Below are 26,887 nucleotides of genomic sequence, written 5' to 3'. Positions count from 1 at the left end.
CATTACTGCGAGCGGTATTCGCTTCTTTGAGAATCCCTTTAGCCAACTTCATTTCCCTTATGAATAGAAACTAAGCAATTGTTTTTCTCTTAAAATTTCACACCTTTCGCTTTCTGCATTCAATTTAAGTAAAGGTCTGAAATTTCCAGAAAAAGCAATTGCTTAGTTTTTATACATAAGGCCGAATGATGAAAAAGACTTGCTTGTAAATTTTTTTTTGTGTTTTGACCGCACTATTGGCTTGCGACCGCACTGTGTGCCCTGAAATCTTGAACTGAGTTCTATTAATTTTAAGTATTCACTTAGATATTTTATATCTAGATTCTTAATTATTTTCATGACCGAAAACTTTTCACAGCAGCACTGCAATTCCAAAAAAACCATTGGATTAAAATACACTCCGCACAATTTCTACAATTTTCGAAGAATAAATTTACACTTGACTTTTTTACCTAAAATCGGCAGTTAACTGCCAAAAGCGGAACCGAAACGTGAATGAAAAAAACGGAGCAAATTCAAAACAAGCGGATAAGAATTTAACATTTTTCAAAAAGCGGAGTAAATCTACCCGGGTCGGTGTAAAGTCCGAACGCTGAACAGCACTGACAGCACCCGTACTTTCGCCTACATTTCTGCAAATCAGTCCGTTTTCATTGCTCTCCTGCCATTTTTCTAAAAAAACGCGGAGTAAATATATGTTTTTTAATAATTTGTTTTTGTTATTTATGGCCTTATAACAGTTTTATTTAACGTAAGGCCATTTTTAATGAAAACTATTGTGGAAAAACAACAACAATTTATAAACGGTAGAAGTAATAGCTGCTATTTTGGAGATCACCACATCTCTTCATCAGACTTATTCACTGGGACTCGATCCAACGACCCCAGTTTACGGGATTCCGATAAATAACTAACTTTAAATTAGCTATGACAAAACTAGACAGATGTTATCGAAAGTTGGTTTTCTTTACAATTTCCCCTCTTTTTCTGCACTTCGCGGATTCTTTTTCGAATTCAGGTCAAATAAAATAAAGATCGACATTTTACATTAGATATTATTTTGATGTTATGTCTGATGGAATTCAAGTGTGAAACCACCTGCAAAAGGACATGTAAACATTTATTGCAAGTAAGCAAATAGGTAGTGTTTCATAAAATAAATAAATATAAAATTAATAGATATAAAATAATAAAAAAAAATAGAAAATATTTTTTTATCAAATAGTTTTGTCCAAAAGTAGATAAAACTCAGTTGACATCAAATATAGAGGAAACCAGTGATCACTATTTTGCGGCCATCGCCCGTCAAAAGTAGTTAGTTACGGCCAAAGGAAATAGTTAGTTAATACTTAGCTACAAACTAGTCCCATTTCCTGCAGGGTGCATACACAAAGTCATACATACATACATATGCATGTGCTTGTGTAAATATGTGCGCAAAAAATGTTACTAATGCGTAGCGTACACAAAGAATTAAACACAACCAACAAGTTCATAAATCTCTGCAGCTGACTACCATTGTAACGGGTAGTTAATAGTAACAGCAAATGTACAAGCCAATTATTTGCAACTATAACATTCTATTGCGCCTGCCATCAAACACACGACCACCTATTAACTTCCCAGCGGGAAAATGTAATGTTTGGATAAGTATAATGAGCTCATACATACATACATACAAATGTATTATTGTATTTACCATTCAAACCCACTGAATACTTGCTTTGTGTATTCAATTAAACGAATTTCATGGTCTAATAACATTTATTCTTACATATTTTTTGCTGGCAGGCTGGTGGTTTTTTTTCCATACTTATTTTTTTAAAACACATTACCCTTTTGCTTACCTGGAAATATATTAATTCGGTAGTCGCAAAATTATTTGGCATCAAACTTTTTACTGCACACTATCCCTTTCCTTACGTTGGGAATGACAATCTAATAGCAGAGAATTTCTCTCCAGTATCATAAAGCTCACAATCAAGTAATCAATGTTCCTACTGGGTAAAAAAATTTATACTCGTACAATGAACTGTATTGGCAGACCAGAAAATTTCACTACCAGCACGAAACAAGTGATTTTTTCGGTTACACGAAATATGTGGTGTACAAAATTTGGGCTCAATCCGGTAAGGCAACGCATGCCATACTCCGCTTTAATTTAATAACCAATTGCAAAATCTACCTGAGTAGATTATTGACTTAAATCAGTATCGTTTTGTTACAAATGTTCTATGAAATTCACAGACTACTTTTCGAAGAAATACTAAGAATCGAAGCAGAGCACAAAGTTTTTCAGAACTCAATTTAACTTATGAACCGTTTAACTGAATAAGGCGCACTAAAATCCGGAAAAACGCTGAACACCTAAAACACTTGGCAATGAGTTCTACTCTAAGGAAAGGATAGTAAATAGGCATTACTCTAGGTGTCTAGTGTTGCTTAATATGCATAATGCAAGTAACGCACCAGCAATTTCGAAGAACATACTTCTCAACAAAGTTAAATTGAGACTGATGCAATAAGGACTAAAAATTTAACATAAGTAAATACACTCGGTTTGACCACAAAGCAATGCTGCAGGTGGATAATCTCATATTTGATTTTTAATCGCACAGCCGACCAAGTGGAAATCATTGCAATAAAATCTTCGCTTGTTTTGCGTTTAAATTAATTTTTATTAGCTTACCATACTGAGCCGAGCTGAAACCACCACAGCATAGCAAATAAAATTTCTTACTTACTCGCACTTGTATATGTACATTAGGGTGGTCCAAAACAAGTTAAGTCGAAATTTTAATGCTCTCACCCCCTGGGATTGTTCTATATCGAAAAAGGTATACCCTATGTTTTTTCCATGTATTTTGTATAGGAACAAGAAAACTTTTCGTGGAATTGGTATGGAATTCTACTCTGGTTCTCTTCAGGAGACTTCCTATAACAATACCCAATGGTTTCTTTAACAATTTCTTAATACTAAAGATTTTTTATTTATCCCTCCATTGCATTTCCTGGCATTTCCTAGGCGGGAAAAAATTGTTAAAAAATAATTGGGTATTATTACCGGAAATCTCCTGAAGAGGAACGGAGTCTTCACGTCGAAAAATATAGATTTTCAAGAATTCTATACAATTTCTTTGAAAAGTTGTTTTCCCCATATAAAAAATATGGGTATATTTTTTCGATATAGAATATTCTTAGGGGGCGAGAGCATAAAAATTGCGACTTTACTTTTTTTACATGCACTTTTGGTCCACCCTAATGTACATAGATATGTATGTACAATGCACATCTTTGTGTGTTTGGTCAAGTGAATTTATGAACTCGTTTTGTGCTGGTAAATTATAAGGCTGTTAGTGAAACCAAGTACTTGCTTTTGTTATTTAATTACACTCATATACATATGTACATATTAGGGCGTGTCAATTTGTATGGGAGATTTTCTCGACTATAGGCGTATAGCATAGGAGGATGCTACGTGTATTTCTAAGCAAATTTGCAAAAGAAACTATGGGTCTAAAATCAATTTGGAGTTTGCCAAATTGCGAAAATAGTTTTCTTTTTTTGCTGCAGTATCGTAAACACATGAATCCAACTCGGAATAACTTTGGCCCAATTATTCAAGTTTTTCTTAAACGAATCTTTGAAAAAAGTAAAAAAAAAACAGCATCCAATATCTCACTGTTACGATTCCGTTTATAAGACTTTTAAATATTTTTATGAAAATTTTTTAAGCTTAAACTGGTTTGTCATCTGAGGTGATTTTTTTTTTTCAAAAATTCCTTGAAGAAGCACAAAAAACTAAATTTTTGGAGGCATTTTCAAATTGTTCCAGCTCAAGTAAATCATAATATTTTTCCGAAATATTTTGGTGGACGTCTTCAAACACAATCGCAGCTTTTTTTGTGATACAGTCTAACGTACATACATACCTACATATGAATTTTAGTTGTATGTAAAAAAATATTCTAGGATAAGTAAAATAAAGGTTTTCTTTTTTATTTTAGCACGTAAGAAAATGTGAAAATTTTCACTGTTGCGCCCACTGGCTGATGTTTTAGCAAAAAGAAAAGTTCAGAAATAGATTCCTCATACCAAAAAAAAATATTTAAGCACTTCTTTACGGCACTACAGCAAAATGCTAATTAAAAGAAACCTACTTTCGCAATTTGGCAATCTCCAAATTGATTTAGGACTAATAGTTTCTTCAGCAAATTTGCTTAGAATTATACGTAGAATCAACCTATGCTATACGCGCATGGTCAAAAAAAAATGTACATGCCCTAATACATATGATATTCATTTTAAAACACTAAAGTGAGAAGAGGAGGGTGTGTAATTAATTTCTTTGTGAATTAAACATAGATTTTCAACAATGAATTTAACAGCCACTTTTACAAACACAATTTATATGAAAAATAATCCTTTAAAATTTTAAGTTTTAATTTTTTGTTCGTTGAATGCGTTTGAAACTTAATCAAAATTGCATAAATATATACCTAGTTAGTTTAAGTGGGAAGTTGATCTCAATTTCTTAAAAAAACTTTTCATCACTAATACCACCTACATATACATACATACATATATATGCAAAAATATGCAAACGCTAAAAAGTTATAATAAGTTCTCTCCAAATACCTGTTCTCATTTCACCTTATCCAACTTTTTTTCAGACATACACATGAATCAGGCGCTCTACCTCTCAAACCTCTCCGTCCCGCGAATAATCGATGCCGCACAAAGAGCCAAATTATTTTGCAGTTATGAAATGGGTAATCGCACACTCAATTCAGTTAAATGGTACAAAGACGGACAAGAGTTTTTCAGGTAAGTACAAGCTGTAAAAAAAAGTAGGAAGGAACAATTAAACACACCATTTTTTCTATTAAAGACTATTCAAAGTATTATAATTGCCGTTATAAAAATTTGAATATTGTCGCAATTAAATCACCACTGCCAATTATTGTAAAGCACTTAAACACAAAAAAAAAAAACAATAAATATTTTAGCTCGACTTTATCAACCTCCATTTAGAGATTTTTGCCGCCATTGCATTTTTCACCAGTGCAACACATAGTTAGTATTTTATGCGCTTTATGAACGATGAAATTGAAAATGACATAAAATGTAACATTCTGCTGTCGCCAGTTGCCAGTAGCCAGTAATGCACATATATACAAACATTCAATTACCCTGTCGGTAAACCGATTGCCCTAAAGTAAGCTTCTTTAAATGGATTTCAAATGGTGGTGTCTATAATTTTTTATATTCTACATTTATACATAGTTATAATGGAATTTTTCAACTTTTCTTCTGAGATTTCGATATTTAATACGATACCAAAATATTTTCGTTTTAGCACTATAATTTTTGCAATTTTAAAGAAAGTAGTAAAACAAAGGAATCAGCAGAAAAAATTGTTAAGGTCCTTGATAGCGCTTCTGGCAAACTATTTCCAATTGTAAGTATATATACGTGGAAGTCAAACCCTATGATGATCTTCATGGAATATTTTGAAAATACAAGTACAATACAAGTTCGTATTTATGGCTTCACTAAAAACCGTATACAAAAATAGTGCTGAGAATTTCCACAAATCTCGAAATAGTCCCAAAAAACTCAGAAAATATCAAAATAATCCAAATAGTTCCCGAATAATCTCAAGAAAGCTCTCTAACAAGTCCCGAAGGACAACGAAAAATATAACACAAAGAATCACGAAAACGAAAAAAGCAAAAAGCTTCCAAAAAATTACAAAATTTCTTAAAAAAATCCCGAAATCGCCAAAAAAAAACGTAAAAGTTTTTTAAAAAAAATCTCCAAAAACGAAATATAAAATAGCGTTTGTTCATACATTGCCATTGCCTTAAAAATTAAAAGCCAAACTTTTTAGAAATCTAAAAAATATCTTAGCATTTCATTATTTGTTTGTATACCCTTTCATTTGGTATCTGATTTTGTTAGCCAACGAATGGCGAAAATCTTATCATTTTTAAACAGGTGGCAGCCCTACTAAAGAAATAATACATTATTGCACTGTTAGAGGCTTAGGGCCAGTTTTTCGGTGCCACTTTAAACTCAGATTAAGTAAACTGAGTTTAAATTGAATAGCTGGCTGACATCTAAATGGCTGATCTTAGTTTAAACCAGCCAGATCGGGCGTTTAAACTGAGTTTAAACTACGGCCGCACATTAATATTTTGTGCCACGGTTGCATCTAATGCACCTACTATTTAATAATTTTTTTTTTTCCTACAGACCCTGAACACAATTACACTCACAAGTCCACAAATGCCAAACTTCCAACTACTCACGCTCCTAGTGGTTACTACCACCTCTGCTCACCCTGTTTTCGCCGCACCAATGCACTTTGGTTAAAGTCAGTGCGGCGGCATCGCACAACTCATTTGAATGTGTAATTGAAATTGGCGCAGATTGGCTGCGAGCGGCGAGTTGTACAAGTTGCACAAGTGTAGATAGTAAGTGGGGATTCGGGAGCCGCCGCTTGAAACACACTGTAATTTTACGTGCCATCGAATATGCATTCGCAACACACACATTTGTCGACCAACCAACTGTGCTGGCCAGCCTTTTTCTGCCAATTTTAACCGCGTCTGTGTCGCTGACTATTTTGCATTTGGCGATGTTTATTGGCCTTGGCAGCTGCAACGTTTAATTGATGGAAAATTTGCTGCCGCTTTTAATTGGCTGAAAACATACAAAAGTTTTTTCGCTTCACTTTTTCACTTTTTTTTTTTTTTTTTGATTATTTTCTGTGTGCTGGTACTTACAACACAAAATCGCGGCACGGTTTTATTTGACATAATTTTTAACAATTTGGCGTGTAAATATTTATTTTTTCGACAATTTTCTGTTATTATAATGTGGAGCGACCAAGCGATTAAGCACAGAAGTATGTTAGTTGCTAACATGCAGCAAAAATATTTGCTTTTGCCAGTGGTTTGTATGTATGTATGTGTGTTTTCGATTACATACTAAGGTATGTATGTACGATTTTTTTTTTTCAAACATGTTTTTCAATACAAAAATCGGCGTACTTTAATTAAGCTAATTAAAAGCTTTCCATGACATTCAGTTCAAAGTAATTTGCTTAACCCAATTAATGATCAATAGGTTTTTCATATCTCAGATGTAAGCCAAAAAGGGTTCGTTTATAAACACTAATACCAACTACAAACAAATTTATTTGAACACTATTTAAGGCTTAATCAATTACACGTACTACAAATTACTCAGATATATTATATTTTCAATGAGTCGTCAGTTGAGCCATTGAATTTGTTTACGTGGAAACGAACTTAATGCCTATTTTTTAAGTAAGTAAGGCTTTTTTTCAAGGACTAAATTTGTCATCGACAATTTTTGTCATTTAGGAAAGTCAATTCCTGTAACTGAGAGTGCTTACTGCACATTTCTTCTAATTGCTCATCAACTTGAAGTTAAGTTTTCATTCTGGTCGAAGGTCTGGTTCTGAGCATTTGAAAAGAAATCAGCCTCCGAACCGAACCAAGTTTGCATTATAAACCCTCTCTGAATTCAGTATTGCACGCCAAACTATTTGTGTACACAAATAAATACAAACATTCGACCTCAAATCTCCGTTAATCTTCCGGCTGTGTATTGAGTTTACTGGAATAATCTGTGCTTGAGGTAGAAATTTACGCTACTTATTTTCCAATGGAAACTAAGAAATATTTACAACTTTTGTGCTGTGTTTCGTACGGAATTAAAGAAGACTTTTGGGAGGGCGTGTCAACTAAAATTTCGGAAACGTAGAGGGAAACCACCCCGATGGTTTAGATTAGAAGAGCGAAGAGGAAGTCATGAAAAACCTTCAGCGAAAGCGAGGAAGGTTGCCATGAATCAGTCAGATTTATACGAATACTCGCGAGGAATCTCGTGAGTAGCCGCTAAGCTTCTCCTGAGTGCTTATTTTCCTTGCAACCCTTCCTCAAGAGATATTTCCGTTATGGCATCGCTGGGGGCAGGAGGTCTTTAGAACTGTACTCCTATTTATTCGAAATGTGTGAGGCCCGGGAACATCCCCAAAGCTTGAAGGGTAGTCAGGGTTTCGTTCATTTCGAAGTCTGGTAAGGGCTCTCATGTTTCCCCTAAGTATTTTAGGCCTATCAGTTTGTCTTCGGTTTTGCTAAAAACGCTGGATAAACCTGCACATAAGAAACTGGATTCCTCGTGCCTGTCTTTTTAAAGCTCAACTTGCATATTGCAAGGGAAGGTTGGTGGACACCACCCTTCACACATTAGTGAAGTGGATCGAGGAAGCCTTCCTCTACATAGGTGGGCGAGTACCTGCTCTCAGCGTAGATTCAATGGGGACACTCCGCTAAAACCTTTTCTCTCTTCCCTGCTCTAGGTTTTGGTTTGGAATGACCTTCCAGAGGAGCTGGAAAAATTGGGCTGTCGGATGATCGCCTATGCAAATGATGTGGCACATTTGGTTAAGGCACGATTTTTCGAAACCCTTTTTGATCTAACTCAAGGTTACCTAAACCAGGTACCAGGAGACCTCGCAGTAAGCCCCAGCAAGATGGAACTTGTCTTGTACAAGGTACCCGTTTTGGCCCTCTCCTCAATCGGGGGAAATAGCCACCATGCAAAACTGGGAATATAGGTTTTTGAGCTACTTTAAACTTGTCTAATATCATACTAAAATTTAATGAACTTTAGGTCTGCATATCCAATCTTTTTTTCCATATAGAGAAGTAGCGTCCCTAATGGTGTAGTCACTACTGTATATATGTAAAGCATAGCATAGCATCGGTAAATAATTTCAAATTAAACCTTTTGCACATGTCGTGTGACTACTAACGAAAATTTGCTTCGCGATAAATAAAATAGTGTTATTCAAAGTCTCACAGAAAGAAATACGAAGGCGATAAATCGCAAGTTCTTGATCACACCAATGAATCACCAGGCTAGACGTCCGGTAATTTTCCGCGTAAAAGAGTCGCAGCTCTCTGGTGTGTGTGGTACCCCGTCATGTTGAAACATTTCGTGCAGATGTAAATTTCAAATTTTATGCAGAAAAAATCGGCAGATTTGGCTCATCGCTGACACTTTCCTTCACAGCAGCTATTGGTCGTATTGGTTATTATTTTGTTGGGTGCAATATTACTTTGACCACAAATCAAATCACGAAATGGCTAACCATTAACTAGACAATTAACTACATACATATGTAGATATGTATAGTGAAGCAAATGAATGAAATTTTATCATTTTGCGCATATTTCTTTGTAAAAAGCGGCCATAAAAATGGCTTTAAAAACAATTTAACGTTTTTTCTTCTCTTTTTACTGAGAATCTCAAATAAATCCTCTTGAAAAAAAATATTTAATCTCCAATTGTATTTAATATTTCAGCAGCACCGTAGCTAATCTCAAATAGTCGAAATCTAAGCGCACATTTTTTCATCACAATCAGGTCATCAGCAAGCAGCCACAGTCAAAAGAGCTCGCAATAAAATCAACCATAGAAACAACATTGCACATGTATTGTAAAATTTCCATTCTCTAACAGTTGCCGACTTTGAATAGGCCAATTAAATAGCTTTATCGAATGACACATTCAAGCACCATACAATATATCTATCTATATGTGTGTATGTGAAAATTTACGCTAGATATCACACACCGTAGGGAAATTCACTGGTTCTCAATCATTCTCAATCCCATCACTTTTGGTAAGAGGTTCATGATTTTTAAAGTTCATAAAATATTTTCCACTCACAGCAAATATAAATTTGCCTTTGGGCTTTAAATTGCAATAAAGAAATAAAAACCATGAACCTATTTCAAGAACTCTAAAATTCATAGAAATATGAATAACTAGTAAGCCCGCACGGCGTTAAAACGCCCAAGTTGGAATTTCAAAAACCTTTAAAATCTTCCAAATATAAACAAGGTATAAGCGATTCGAGTATAATATTTCTTCTAAATTTCCAAGGTCATTATTTTTCAGATTATACAATTTATTTTCGAGCAAACTTCTACAAAGTTTAATTTGAATTCGAAGCGAATTCGGTTTAAATTCACTCGAAAGTGAATTGCGAAAACTACCTGAAAGCCTTTTTTAAACCCATTTCGACTGATATCGAGCCTTTAAAAATTAAATTAACTTATTAATAAATTTGAATGCAACTTATAGAATACGTGGCAAGCCTCCTGAATATATTTCAGAAATAAAGCCTTTTCAACCCCAATACGACAGACACGCATACTTTAAAATAATTAGTTTGACTTTTTAAATGATTTGAATATTTGAACACTCCTAAAACACCCAAACGATATATATAGTGTTCAAGCTAAAGATTTCTTAATAAATTATAAAACACATATTTGAACTAGGTAATTGCCCTAATTTAAGTTGAGTCGGATTTTTTTAAAACAGGTGGCAACCCTCCTAAATATATTTCAGAAATAAAGCTTTTTCAAAATCATTTCGATGATGCCCAGTTTTTAATAATTCATCCAACCTCTTAAAAAATTTGAATGTCACTTTATTTGCACGTGGCAACCCTTTTCAAACATTCTAAATGTCCAAACTCAAGTTTTTTTAACACCCTTTCGCTTCATATTTCAAATAACTTGCGTAAAAGTTAATTAAATTTGACTTTTTAAGCAGGTGGCATCCCTCTTCAAAAGTAGTTTCGCACTAAGATATTTTATTTTTTATACATGTGGCAACCCCGCTAAATATAGTTCAGAAGTAAAGATTTTTAAAAATTTTTGAAAATGTTTAATAGTTTTTCCATCAAGGTAGCTACATACATACGTATTTACTTTGCACATACACATGCATATGTGCACAAAAATGAGCTCGTTTGGTACATACATATATGTATATGTGACACTTTGTTAGGTTTTATGTAAATTTATCTGCGGCAAACTAAGCCAAAAATCAATTTCAATTAAAGTACGCCATTTTTGCATTTCACTATTTTTGCAATTGTCAACACCAAATCGCTAAAGAGGCTAAATAAAAGTGAGCCACAATCGCAAAGTCGCTAAAACCATGACCACAGCTATAAATAGCCTACAGTTAGCAAGTAGAAAAAAATAAAATAAGATTAAGCCAAAATTTCAAAACAGCGAGTGTAATGCTAATAAAAAAAAAATTTTATGAGATCAACTCGAGCTCTTTTTCATTAAAAAAGAAAAACAAGTTCAAAATTATGATTGATTCAAAAAATTATTTTAAAAAATTCAGTGCAATATAGATTAACAATATGGATACCAGATGAAAGAAAAAAACCCTAGAATTTAAAAAATTCAGTTTTTTAGTACACAAAGACGGATTGGTATAGGAAATTCTCTTTAATTTAATTAAATATATTTTTTTAAGCTAATAAACTTAAAAGGATGAAATTCTAGGGCGTGGTCGCGTGCTTATGAGCTCTTAATATATAATTTTATCAAAAATAGATTTTCATTGATATTCAAGAAAAAGTTCTAAAATGACGTTTCCAATATCTATTCGTCCTGATTACTCAAACATACCAAACCAATAGAAATTAAGAGCGACAGCAACGATATAAAAAAAAACTAAAAATATATCGAACATGATAACATTTGTAGCAAATAATGGTAACGATAACAAACGGGATACCAGTGCTAAAGGATCCACCGATAATGCACGAATATGCCAAAATCTATATCTATGTATTTCGATAAGAATTTCGAATCCTAACCGAAACTTTGATATCTAGTAGTAGTACTGAGCATAACTCATACATCCACTTCGTTATTCAAAAGTATTTAGTGATTGGCAAAACCCTTTTACATATCTTACTATTCTGTGGCAACTATGCAAATTCGGTAACGCCAAAAATTGCCACAGTGCCCTCCAGCCAAAGTGCCGACTAACCGCTGTTTATTCGCCTATTTCAAATTGTAATCGATTACATTTCCAATTCAAAATGCAGTATTCCATTTTATGCACATAAAATATTTGCATATTTTCACAACCGATCGAACATGAATTTGTGAGGCCATCATGCACCCTTTCGAGTAGGCAACAAATTTTCCGTGATACCTTCAATACAAATGCATTTTTTCAAAAGCTTAGCTTTTTGCAACGGCTGTTGCATTTTCAAACTCATTCTTTTATGCATAAATGCGAACGATTTTTTACTTCTATATACAATTTCCCCCTTTCGAATGCAAATTTTCGTGTGCATTTATTCATCATCATCATCATCATCAGCAACAGCAAGAGCAATGTGAGAGCGATGCGATGCTAAGGGAGGCCGGCAAAATGTACTCGTATTTATGTGAAAGGGTGGTGATGTTGAAGTGGCATCAATTTTGGTGCTGCTGAATGTCCAATTTTCACAGTTTTTCACCTTTGGTTTTGGTCAAGCGACCGGTGTAATTATATACATACATATCCACATGCATATATACAAATGTACATTAATCATGCAGGCAATCAGTCATTCACTTGCTCTCCGACTGGTTCAGTCGCTTTTTCGCATACCTCTGGTTATACTAAAATTTGTCAAACGCGTACATACATACATATATACATATATATATCTGGTCAGTTAGTCTCTCATTTCTTCTCCCTTCAAATTGTCTACGAATTTCCTGACATTCTTTTTTCTTCACTTACTACAGATACTCACCGTTGACTCCGCCGACTACAAATTGGTTTCCCGTCAAAGGTGTCACCATAGCTGATGGCTCATCGCACTGCAATCAATTCATCTGCAATGTCGAACTGGAGAAACTCAATGTCCATTCGTCCGGTTCATATCGTTGCGAGGTATCCGGTGATGCGCCCGAATTTAAATTGATCGATAAAACAGCCAATATGACAGTGGGTGGTGAGTAGACTTACAATACTTACATACTATATTAAAACCAAAATAGAAAAAAAAAACATAAGTTTCCTAGGATATTATTTACTACATGCGCGTATAATTTCAAGAAAGTGCCATTTTTGTTGTTTAAATAAAATGAAACGTAAATTATGTAACAACTTTTTGACTAATGAAATTTATATGACATAAAACTCATTTAAAAGAACACACACACACTGGAAATAAAATCTGCGTAAATATAACGAAAACTTGCGTAAATCTTACGAAATTTTTCGTCATTTTGAGCCACGAAAGTTTTCGTTGATTGTACAAAAATGTTTTCGTATATACTACGAAAATTTGAGGCATCACAATTTTTAGTACATTTTACGAATATATTCGTACTATTTACTAACGAGTTTCGTACTATTCACTAAAAAAAATCGTACTATTTCTTTATTTTTTTACGAAATTTTTGAAAAATGCATAGAAATAATTCGTATATTTAACGAAATTACATTCGTAAAATCTGCGCTTCTTTCGTATAATGTGCGATTTTGCTTTCACTCTTCGCACTGTAAAAAAACATATTACGAATTATAACAGAACACTTTTATTTTGTTTTTATCGTTAATTTTAGGCGTTTTTGTTCAACAAAACGTTTTGCAAAAACCCTTTTAAATCCCCCTTGTCTGACGTCCATATTGTGATACATATTCCAATTATCAAATTCCTTTAATTCAAGAAGAATTTGAGTTTTCAAACAAGTGGCAACGCTCCTACATGTAGTTTAGAACTAAAATTCTTATCAAGAACCTTTCCGCTAATACCCATATGAGATTAAATGAATTTAAATTTAGCTTGCTTATAATTAGTTTAAATTTGACTTTTCCAACAGGTGGCAACTGTTTCCAAAATACTTTCCAACTACAACTTTTTTAAGCCTCTTGTCACCGAATTTGATTTTTTCTAAAAGGTGGCAGCCTTCCTACATGAGTATGGAATTGATTTTGTATACATACATATACATATATACTATCTATACCAAGTTTCTGTACTCTATCAAAAATATTTCCGTTCCGTAAGTTCCGTTTTATGGGAGGTGCCACGCTCTCTCGTATGGTTTTAGGAAATTTTTTTCGTAAAAGAGGTGAATATACATACATACATAGTACACAAACAAATTAAGAGATAAATTACAATGTTCCAGACGCCAATAAAATTTACTCAACAACACTTTAAGCGACCACTTATACTCTCAACAAATTTGCCTAAGTACCATTCGTGTAAATCTCTTCTTTTTTTTCAAATTACCTATTAGCTTTAAGTATCCTGCTACTTGAGCGCTTTAATATGTTCATTTATAACAAATCGGGCATCGATTTCTGTAGGAACACAGAAAATCAACTCAAAGCAATCAATAAATATTTATGCGCGCGCGGCTGTCAGTGCTATGTACAAGTTTGTATGTACGTTTGTGTAGGTGCCCATTTAAGGGCAATTCTAAATTTATTACCAAATCAAAATACTTACGTACATATATACATACCATGAGAAACAGTGGAAAAAAAAGAAAAGAAATCATTCACAAGACACTAGAAGATGGCGCCAAATCAAATCAACCAACAGGAAAAACGCGTATTGACTTTAATTTATGATATTGGTTCGATTGTTGTTGTAATTGTTGCTATTATGTAAAAAAAGCGGCCACACAAATAAATCATTGATGTCACTAAGGGCATAAGGACACCAACATCAGCAGCAGCAGCAGCCATCAACGTACACCTACATACATACGTACGTACAGTTGAAGCCTCATAGAAAAGTGAATGGCGAATGGCAAAAAATATTTCTTTGAATTTTTCGGCATGAAAATAATGCGTTTAATCATTATTTCAAGACAAGCTACCCAAAGAATACTTAGAGCTGTTGGCAACTTAAATAGCACTTTTGAAATTTTTCTCGGAATCTTACAATAAATTCTAGATTGGGTGCATGTGGTGTGAATACAATCTAAGGAGGGTGACATGTCACCACAATGTTGAGCATTCAAATATGGTAGAAATTGTGATAATAAAACTAGCACAAGAGAAGTCTATGTAAATCGGTCGATTTTGAGAAAATCGTGTTGTCAAAGCAACCACAAATTTTTTTTTAAATATGTACATTAGACTGCATCACCAAAAAATGTTGCAGTTTTTCCGCCGGGATTACAAAATATGTTATATTTGAAGACATCCACTAAAATATTTCGAAAAAATATTAAGATTTACGTGAAGTGGACCGATCTAAAAATACCTCCAACATGGGAGTTTTTATTTAAAAATCTTTCAACAAGAGTGGGATAAGGCCTTTCTACTGATACCACACAAGTCTAAATTGGCATAGGTTAGGTTAAGTTATTCAAGTTTTGCTTATGCCAATCTCTGAAAAAAGTTGAAAAACAGCATCAAAAATCCCATTATTACGATTCCGTAGAAAATTTTTTACATTTTTTTTTTTAATATTTTTATGCAAATTTTTTAAGCCTGAACCATTTTCTCATTTGAGGGAATTTTTCCAAAAAAAAACTAAAAGAAAATATTTTTATTCATGAAAAACCCAATTTTTGGAAGTATTTTCAAATTGGTCCAGCTCACGTAAATCTTAATATTTTTTCCGAAATATTTTGTTGGAAGTCTTAAAATAAAATAGATTTTATAATTGCAATGGAAACACAGTATCTACCGATTTTTTTTTTATGGGCAGTGATGCAGTCTAATGTACGTAAATAAATGTAAAAGGTCGTAAATAACAAAGAATTTAAACACCACTTTTTGATTGGCTATGCTACCTTTTATTGATTTACAAGACCTCACATCGGTTTTAGAACATACATATATTAAAACATAGCGGTTTTATTTACGACAAAAGTTTTCCTTCTAAAATACACTAAATTTTTATAATGTTTCTAGCTCCTTCTGTAAAAAAAACTAAAAAAAAATGTTTTTTACGGCATTTAGCATTTAGGGTGACGATGCACAATTACTAGGCGACAGCGCACAATGGGACTAAAGCGGCCAAAAGTAGTACAAACGGATTAGCGAATTCTGAAAAAGCAATTACACAGATTTATAGCAAAATGTCCAACTAATCCAAAACGAAAAGAATTTTTGATAAAAATGTATATTTGCAGTAATGGGACGAGCTTGAAGTAGATACAATGCAAAATAATTAATTTGTATAAAAAAATAATGTTTTTTAATTTTACTACTTGTACGCATATATCTAAGGACTTTGATAATTCATGCTACTTATTAAATAATTTGAATATAATTTTTTAAATAGATGGCAACCCTCTTCCAACAATCGAAATGATCAAACTAAAATTTCTTTACATTTTTTCGTTCTTTTGCATACTCCCGTATTTTTATACTTCATATAATTTTTGTATTAGTTATTTAAATTAGACCTTTCAAACAGGTGGCAGCCCTCTTCAAAAGAATTTTCGAGCTGAACCCTTATAAACTCTTCTTCGTCTGGCATTGCGATAGATACTTTAATTAACTGATGAATTAAAGTGAATTCGATTTTTAAACATGTGGCAACCCCGCTAAATATAGTTGAGAAAAATTGTCTTTGTGTTCAAACTAAAGATTTCTTAATACTCTTTCGTTTGAGATCCATATTTTGATATTTCATATAACTTTTGCATAACTAAATGCGACATTTCCAGCAGGTGGCAACCCTTTTCAAAATATTTTCAAACTATTTCTTTCTGAAACCTCTATTCTTTGGCACCCATATGGTGATACATATTACTTACCTTACCTTATATGCTTTTTTAAACAGGTGGTAACTCTCCTCTAGTTCAACTGCTTTTGGTTGCAGCTTATATGGAGACATCGCACTGTGCAGCGCTTAGGTATGCGATTTCCTTAGCAATTCTCGGCAACTGCTTTTTGTTCACTTTCCATCACTTTCTCAGCGGCGCGTACGTGACATCGTAAGCACAGCATGTGATTCAGGAAATCCCAATTCAGATTATAAATTGATTCATACAAAAAGGCAATTGAGCCAAATTTTTTCTGGTTCACCTTCTCTTTCTTCTCACAGAATAGATATAACACGCAAATACTCAAAAGACCCTGCGCGCATTACTAACCCGCGACCAGGTAAATAAAAACTACAGGGAAACACAAAAAACTCAAACAAATTGCAAGGCTAAAAATTAGATTTCTCCGTACTTGTGCGGACTACTTTTAAACCATTTAAAAAAGGAGTCTAAGGGTACTTGAAAGCAATAAAGGTTTTACGAATTTTATACACATAATATACAATGTACTGCTTTCTTTTGAAACTTTTGTTAATTTGACATTCAGTTACTATTTAAACAGACAACAAAGTTCTGCTAAGAAAAGATAATAAATTTGTTTTTTTTTTTTTTGTAAGATCCAGAGCCAGTTTATTTCCATACGTGGTAACTATCTAAATTTATTACGCAACACTCAAAACGCCGCATGGCAACTAGCGAATTTATTGGGTGTCATTACTCATACAAATGGATGCTGCGTGCCGGCGTTTATTTTACAAAAATCTTTCTTTCTTTCTTTTTGGTCGAGCAGAGGTTGAACTCGATAGGGGAGCGCTTCCAAAAATGGCTCCAACTTCTTATTTAGTACGATTTTTTATACGTTCATACAAATGTGCACAAAAGCCGTTGGAGTTGTGCTTACCCAACTGTCAATGATAAATGATTACGCCTGCGGGATGCCACTTGTTCCGGCGCTGTCTTTTCAACTAACTTACCATTTATTAGATAGCAAATGGGATCATATGTACATACGTAGCTGACTTTCTGTTAAGTTTACTACACGAATGTCACTTGCCACCATTCAGTTATATACTACTTAATAAATACCTAGGTTTGTATGTGTGTATGTGTATGCATATTAAACTTTTTGGAAAAATCATTAGAAAATTAAGTGCGAAAAAATTACAAAATACTGCATTATGAAATAAATATTTTTTACAACAGATATACATATAAACGCTTACATCGTGATTGCCCACCTCTTTGGCCAATATTTGTTGTGGACTTATCCGTAAAATATGTTTATGCAGCGCAGGGCCGGCGCAGTATTTCTCTTTATGGGGGGTTTTATGTAAAGTCATTCGTAACAACCAAGAACATCATTGTTTAAGTTAGAGTGTTCAGCATATTTATTGTGTTTAATTGTGAATATAATTTAGCAAAAGTTACATGCAATTCACCGAGGTATAGATAAAAATTATTTCAGTACTGAGTCAAGGTTTGTTTCACACGAGCCCGCGGAATTCAGCCCAGAAATCGTTCCTCACGCTTCCACTTTTGGATCGTGAACGTCTTCTTCTTCGTGCCCGAAACAGTCCGGACTTTTTTTCGGACAGAATTAGTCAATTTAAATAACAGCTGTTGTTTGCTTACATCCGAAAACAAAATAGCACTAAGTTTCAGAAATGTAGGTATTTGATAATTTTATTAGCCTAATGAGATAAATACGCATAAAATCCTTGCTAAGAACTCATTTGCTGATTCAGGGCACGAAATATGTTTTTTTTTTCTTCCTCACGCTCTGAGTACTTTCGGCACGCATTGACACTTTTTTGACACTTGGGAGTGAGTAACTTATTTTTACGCTCTAAATAATTACCGGAGCAGATTGCGATGAATATTGAGAAAAGCTAGCCCATTGTGTGCTCGTAATCTGCCAATACCTGCACAAGCATGATGATATTCGTTGAATTATTTTGCAAAAATATAACTAAATAGGGGAGCGAAGGGTATTATAGACCACCTAAGGTAAAATTTTTGTAGAAAAAGCGTAAATATGAATTTTAGTTCGTTTTTAATGGATAACAGAGCCCAACAAAAATAGAAAAAAATTTATACGGAAAACATTAAAGCTGTTTTTTATCGACTTTTTTGTTCCGAATCCGTAAGCATAAAGTTTCCATCGGCTCCAACCGAGGTCAAATTGTCAAAAAATCGCAAAAAAGCAAAGAAACAAAACGAGCGCTTCATGCGATACTACTAATAAAACTACTTTGTGACGTTAGAACCGATCTGAGACAAGACCTATACGACGTTTTCACGATTCATAATTCGCTCTCTAAGTAATTCGCCAAGTAATTCGTGAATTACACTGTTTTTCAATGGCATAACTACTACTCTACTAATTCTTCTTCGCTATTTATTATTATTTTTTGTTTACTACAAATATCGGAGATGGAGAAAAAATGTTAGTTATCATCAAACATTTTAATATACAGACAATATTTTATTAATTACTATTTTATTAATTACGGCAGTAATTCGTGTTTGTTTTTTTTTTATTATTTAGCTTTGGCTGTCAAATTTCGATATATTTCCGATAAATATTAGAGAAGGAACAGATTCGTTCTTCATGAGGTTATTGGCTCTCAAAATTTTGCATGGTGAATTACGTAATTCGAAGGGTTATTGGATGGCGAATGACGAATGGGAGAGCGAATTACGAATCGTGGAAATTTCGTATTACCCGTCATCAGTGATGTTAATTCTGGCTTTGCAATTTAATAGTAAATTCTTCTGTCAAGAGTTATACAAGGTCAGCATTAATAGATATCACCGAAGACAGTTGAGCCTTAGGTGGATTTGTATATTAGAATCTCATTTTTGTGAAAAGTGCAGATACAGGATATTGAATATAGGCCCTCGAAAAGGTGATAGAATCTTCCTGGCTTAAATTAAATCTTAAACTCTCGACTACTATCTCTGAAAAGAGATCTTTAATATTTCAGGTCTAAAAATATATTATTGTCGTTTTTCCACAATAATTTCTCATTAAAAATGGCCTCAGCCTCAATAAAATGTTTGAATAATATCAATTATGTATTGACATCAGGTCAGTGCACGGACTTTGGTAAATCTACCAACAATTTGGCTATATTACATTTTCTACCATTTTTACCACCAAAGGCATCCGTGATCGAATCAAATTTTATACGAAATTTCTTTTAGAGCATTCGGTAATGAGTTCGCGGGCTACGCGACGACTGTGGTTGTGGCCAAATTAGCTCTCCAGCAACAGATAAGGTTCTTCCTCTTCTTTTATGTCAAACTCTTACAATGATATGATGTCGCTGCCGTTTTCAAAAAAAATCATATCACCATCGACAAAGCGTTTAGATAATGAAGAAAAGAAATTGGAAGCTGTGGCCCCTAGCTCGTCGTTTTCAATGTAAGGAGTGTTCGCTATGCACAAAATTTGTACAAGTTGGTACCAATTGTTACCAAATCGTGTTCGTGTAGCCAAAAACCTAGTAAAACTTGCAAGGAGAGAGCACAATTTTGACATTTCATTTGGAGGGGAAGTTGCAAATTCGTGCTGGGAAAATTTTTGCCAGTAAGAATTTGCAAGCAGGATTGTGGCACACGGTTGCATTTTTATCAACATTAATTTGAATCAAGAAGTTCGTTAAATTTAAAAATGATCAATCTTGTTGCGATTTACTAATGAAAGAAGTAGGTAAATATTCGTTTATTCAATTAATTTAATTAATTCCAAACATTTGAAAGGTACTCGGCTGAAAAAGCTGTATTCGTAATCGGAACGCACTCGACACCACTGTCGATATAGGAAATCCGACAGTGACTTCCACAAAGAAATTGAAGTGTATGTTGAACAAAGTCAGAATAAGAAGAAGTATACGTATAGGTCCTGTTTTGGTTTCTACCTGAAATAATTAAAAAAAAAAACTATTATGCTCGAAATGCAACCGTGGACGCCTTTCTCCAAAATCAACTTAAACCAAAACCAACTTAAAGTGAGTTGTAACGTCGTGCAGGAGTCATGCAGACGCAATCGGAAGTTTGTTTCTTTGCAAATTTCTATTTAAAAATCCTCATACAAAAACTGCTGTAAATATATTTTCTTTTCAGCACTTCACAAATACTTTTGCGAATTCAGCACAAATAAAATGAAGTTCGAAATTTTATATTATTATTTTTATGTTAGACTGACGGAATACACAGGACCGACCACCAACTGCAGAATATATAAGCGAATAAACAAATATGCAATGTTGAATGTATATTAAATAAATAAAAATGTAAAAAAATAAAATAAAAAAATAACAAAATATTTTTATTGATATTTTATGTCCCAAATTAGTTAGCTATAAGTTAGTTGACATGTAATGCAGAGATATCCAGGTCTGAATTTTTTGCGGCCACCGTCTCACATAAGTACTTGGCTTATTTCGAACGAAATTTACAGTTAATAGTTAGCTTTAAACAGATTAAAGTTAGGTAGGGAGTGACCCTGATATTTAATATTGAGAATTAAAAAAATTGCCCGAGCTCTTTGGTAATTACTTAACAAAAGTTACCTTAGTCAAACTCCTTCTTAAGTTAAGCTGAATATTTGAAGAAGCACTCAAAGCACTCAAAATTCATAAAATTCATGTCACAGAAACGCTTAAAAGTCACACAAGAAAATTCTTGGCAATCGTACAATTTCGACAGAAAAAAAATTACCAACAAGCTTTACACAAATTTTAGTACAAATTTAAATAACAACAAACCAAACCACAAATTACCTGTTCGAAATTATGTCAAAAGCACAATGGGTGCCAAAATATGGGTGAACAGAGAATTAAGAGTAAAGCGTCAACTGTGCAGACCAATGGACGCTTAACCTCTCAGTCGACCTGAGTGTATGCAAACAAGAGAATCCTGTTGATAAAACAATTACGCATACATACAAGCACATGTACTCGAACAAAATGATGTATGTAAATGTAAACTGCATTGCATATTAGACTGGTTCAAAAAAATGTAATTGTGAAATATTTTTGGAGCAGTGAATAAAGACGCCTGGGAAAAGGGCAGCCCTTGAAATAAGGTGTAGAGGGCGCGTGTCACTACTTGCCATATTAATAACACAGGAAAAAAATTTTTTCGCTTTTGATATTTTAAGACTCGTTTTTATTTCAAGGTATCGGAATGAGCATTATATATATATTTATATTGAGAGGAAATCAAAGGCTTTAAAAAAGTTATTCAAGGTGAAAGTCGAACAAATAAAAAAATTTTATTTTATTTATAAAACATTCCTCAAAATTTCGAGAAAATTAAAGCTTTTTAAATATATTTCTAGGAAAAATCATGAATATGCAGTTTTTAGTACATTCAATTCTAATGCAACATAGTGCAAGTTAAAAGCAAAGCGGTAACACTTACCGTTGATTTTTGGCAATCTTCGTCATGTCCGTAATTTTCTTCCATATAATAAAAAAAAAAATATTAAACAACGTTAAAGTTGATCATTTAATAATTTATTTTAAATTATATTTTTTCAACCAGTTTTTTGAACCAATCTAATACACATACATACATACATTCATACATACATATGAAAACTTTTTAATTGGTTCGATTCGATGTCAAGCATGCAGCTGGCAAGTCAACTGGCTTACTCAGGAAGCATGGTGGTGTAGTTCAAGTTCAAAATCGATTTGAATCTCAGAAGTTGCGGCACACCACTTCAAACTCAACCGCCTCGAATCCCAAATTTGTGTAGTTCATTTTTTTTTTACGATTTTCCTTCAGTTTTGTTTTCTAGGCTCTTGGCAGTGAAAACAATGCAATTAACTTGAACAAATAAACAAGGCAGGCAACAAACTAAGCAAGAAAACTGACATACACACTCCTGTCCAGCAGCCAGTTAATAGCAAAAGGGCGAGTGGGAAACCACCTGAAATTTGGGAAATATAAACAAACTCAGTTATGCACTTCAAACTAGCAGCCGGTGGCAGATTAAAGAGCCAATCAAAACGACAAAGATAGACAGTCAACTGTGGACGCAGCGGTGGTAACAGCAACCGCAAATGGCAACCCTTGTCATAAAGTTCACATTAAGAAGTCACAAGTTGACAGCAAATGAAATTGTCTGTCCTGCTTGGATATATCGCAAAAGGTGGCTTAGTGCGGGGCAAATATTGATGAAGCAAGCCAGCGTTTAGTTGTGTGGGTTGTGCGCCTCAAAGTTTGCCTGTATCAGAGTTGAGGTCACAAACCGCAAACTCAGTTAATTATTGAGTCACTCATTGGCTCGTCGGGCTCTTTGCTGCAGTGTGGTAGCAGGTAATTTTGAGAATATGGAAGCCAGGGCTATCAAACTTAGCAGAGGAAATCATAAATATGCACAATTTGTAGCAAAGGAAATTGCTGATAACTGAAAATCAAACCAAAAGCAAAAATGTCTAGGATTTTACTTCCGGCAGGAGTGCAAAGACATTTTAGTCCACACATAACCACTGATGGAGGTAAATAAAGGTAAAATGATAAGCAGGCATGTCATTCATGCTTTCTTCAAAAAGAAAAGGTGTACCGAGAAAACATAAAAACAACAACTAAAACAAAGTTTACAAAAAATTTCCATTCAACAACCAAATTTTCACGCTTTGCTTCTTCTTTGCTTAATCAGTGAAGTTTCTGAAAGCCAAAGAATTTAAAGCTTGTTTGGTGGTTAAAAGACACGTGCTCCTAAGTACTGGACGCTGAGTTTGTTCATCCACCCATTTATTGTCGTCAGCTTTTTCAGTATTTTTCATTGCCAAACTTTTCCTATACCATTTATATACTGAGAAAATCTGTGTGCAGAAATGTAGTCTTAGCTGTGGCCTACATAACTTTTCACCTGGCATTTAAACCGTTCCATGCCACCAGCTGCCTGTGGTGGTGTCCGCATTGTTGCCGCTTTGGCATGAAACTTTTGCCACAGTGGAATATTAAGCTTCCTGTATAGCAGGCGTTGACTTAAAAGTGCCAGAGCTCAAGTGCAAGCTGTAAGAATTTAAACTTCAAGGTAAGTCAACAAGTGTAAATAAGCACGAAGCCAGATTGTTAGAGGCTTAAAAAGGCAAAATCCCAAAGAGTTGGGACAAAAACGTAAGATAGTGTAAATTAGATTTATGGGAATAAAATACATAATATTTTTTAATACCAAATTTCAAGAGAACATTCGACAACTTTGTTCAATTAAATATACCGTAAATAAGTTAGCAACACTGGCAGAACTGGCTGCACTTTGACCAGCTGCATACAGCCACATAGCGCTTCAATTACAAAAATGTAGTTAGTCTCTTTCATTTTGCAATACGATACCTAAAACCAACGATATACCGGTCGAGCTGTTGAAAGTTCGGCGGCCAGTAATTGATGGTGTTTACGTGCTACTTGTCATTACTAACTTTTTTTTCAGCCTTCAAAACGCAGATAATTTTTTTGTAAGACAATTTTTCATGGCAAAAATACACTGAGATTTTTGTCATTGTTTGCCGAAGGACACCAGCTATAAAAACAAAAGGCGTGCGCACCAGATACATCGGTGTAACTAACCAAAATTATTCTTAACTGGTCTAGAAATGGTCCCAAGCTACATAGACCCGAAAAAGTCCTGCGTTCATCCCGAACAGCAGAAGGATTCCAACATGCGCTGTTGCGCACGCGCACCTTGCAACATGCAACATCTAATTAAATGCCCCCATACTGCCAGATGTGGCTTATTCCACATAATATCTGTTAGTTTTCCATGTTGTATACTTTGAGGCCACACAGCTTTCCCTTTAGAGGATTTTGGCGACGGGCATTTTATGTAGCGATTGTCAGAACTCCACTGCGGAACAACTAATTAGATTTGTTTTCATTTATACTAGAACAGTCGATTAGGTTTCATTTGTACTAAATATTTCCGAATTCGTCTTGGTTAACGCGTGACCGCTTACGCAAATTTTGGTTATACCAAAGATCAAAGAGTTTACACATCAATAATTTTTAACTGTTGGTCAGGTCCAAAATGAATGACATTATAGCACCTTAGAAGACAGCCACACTGGGTGACAATCACACCTTATTTCATACACTTTGGTCAGGACCCAAGTGAAAATAATTTCAGCATTTTAAATATTTCCGCCTTGCGTTTTATCAATATACCACTGTAGTGCATATGCCTATAACTATTTATGCTACGAAGAGTTGTAGGCGGTTTATTTGCGTAGTGGAATTCTCTTAGAAAATATGCAATATAAGTAAGCACCGAATGTTTGTCTGATGGATGAGGTTAAACATTTTCTATGTAATTAACGCGTATTTTACCCATCCCGAGAGCAAAGATGCTTACATATCAATAATTTTTAAATTGATCAGCCCTAGAATCAAACCAGAGACCTGCCAGGCGTTTGAGGTGCGATCACGGGGTAAGCTTTCTAAATATTATGGGATTAATTGGAAATCTTAAAATGATCTAGCCATGTGAACAACTTATACTCACAACAAAAGAACAACACTGATGGCGCATGCGTACGAGATCGACATCATCGCCGCTGCATTTTACCGCATGTTTTGCGTTTGCGTTTTTCTTTTTTCCTCCAACCGTTTTCCAATCCACAGTTTCCATGTTTGAGGAAAGTTTTGGAAAATAAGCAAAGTTATCAGTGGAATTTTCTTTCAATAATTATAATATAACTTACCATTCAGTGAAAATAAAATCTGCCTAAATATGTATAACGAAAACTTGCGACCATCTCAGGGACAAAAGTTTTCATTAATTATACAAAACCTTTTTCGTACATGCTACGAAAATGTTAGACATCAGATCTTTACTATTCGTACTATTTACCGGCCGTCTTCACGTGCTGGAAAATCTCGCTTGCGTGACGACGCAAGAAAGTTTTTCGTAGCACTTTTACGAAATTTTATTTTCAATGTTAAAGATAGCTTTTATTTAGATAAAAAAAGCTAAATAAGTTAAATTTTTTTAGACCAGCAGTAAAACAAATAAGGGCATGAATCACGTATGACTACAACCGTCTGGACGATATCGTGTTGAGATTGTCTTGCTTTCTGAAAACCAAAAATTGTTTGATCGTTTTTGCGATATCATCAGCTCGATTCCAATTTCGCTTTACGTAAGAGTAACAGTAACACGTAACAGCAACACAAATACATGAATCAGTGTTTTGACGACATCGTTTTGTCAATATCGTTTGAATAACTATCGTTTCAAAGTTACGTGATTCATGCCAAGAATGGGTAAAAATTCATGTCTGGTCTTAATTTAATAAATTTTTTAATACTTTTCTGCAATTTTCTGACTTTTTTTGGATTTGAGTTGTAATCCTGCCGCCTTTCCCTTTTGTAAAGATTACGAGCTTTTTAATTACATTCCTTGGAAATGTTGTGAGTATGCAAGTTTGATTTTTGGGATTTTTTCGGCTGAAGCTGTTGATCATTTTCTACATAAAAAAAAATAAAAGATCGTCGAACATACTTCCTATGGAAGAAAAGGACGCCTTCAACAAAAAAAAGTTTGCAAATATCAACAGTTTGTTCTAGTACTTCAAACTTGCACTTTGTTATACCAAAATCGAACGAACTTCAAAACAAAATATTTCTAAGAAATCCAATCAAAAAGCTCGAAATTTTTGCGAAAATTTGTTGATTTTTTCTCAATATTGCACAAAGATTGAAACTTGTATTTTGGTTTTTGTTAAAGAATTGACTATATTTGCATAAAGAAATAACTAAAAATTCAAAACAATAAATTAAAAGTATTCAAAACTTTTCAATATGCGAGTAACGTCTTAGTAAAATAATGGCCAGACTATTCAAATATGAGGTATAAGCGCAGAACTAACTTTTTTTGAGTTAGCCGCTCGCTTGCAAGAACAAACATCCTTGAACTAAACAAATGACAAAGCTTTTGTATAGAATGATTGAAATAAACAACAGCAACGAAATGAATGCCAGCATATGAAGAAACATTACAGGTTTTCTATCCAAACAATTACTGAGGTCGAGATAACAATCAGAAAAATTTACTTCGAAATGTTGGTCTACATAACCCAGTAAACATTATTCTTTATTATTCCTGTTTTTTTTTTTCAATTGCGAAAAATGAAAACAAGGTAAAAATAATATGGTCTTTTTCTTTCCGAGTGGTAACATTTAAGGAACTCGTTTTATGGCGATATTTATTT

The 26,887-nt window shown here is 33.9% G+C and overlaps 1 protein-coding gene across 1 annotated transcript in view; it reads left to right on the top strand.

Moving 5' to 3' along the window:
• Positions 1-26,887, top strand: part of LOC118737175 — a 170,349-nt gene that overhangs the window by 130,742 nt on the left and 12,720 nt on the right. Inside the window, exons 2-3 of the mRNA XM_036467520.1 lie at positions 4,674-4,827; positions 12,660-12,868. Of these exons, the coding sequence (XP_036323413.1) occupies positions 4,674-4,827; positions 12,660-12,868 (363 nt within the window). The remainder of the gene's footprint in view (positions 1-4,673; positions 4,828-12,659; positions 12,869-26,887) is intronic.

This window comes from Rhagoletis pomonella, unplaced genomic scaffold, assembly GCF_013731165.1.
Source record: "Rhagoletis pomonella isolate Grant_MI unplaced genomic scaffold, Rhpom_1.0 Rhpom_scaffold_00004, whole genome shotgun sequence".
Lineage (NCBI taxonomy): Eukaryota > Metazoa > Arthropoda > Insecta > Diptera > Tephritidae > Rhagoletis > Rhagoletis pomonella.
Note: the sequence above shows the minus strand (reverse complement) of the source record. Positions and strands in the feature narration are given on the sequence as shown.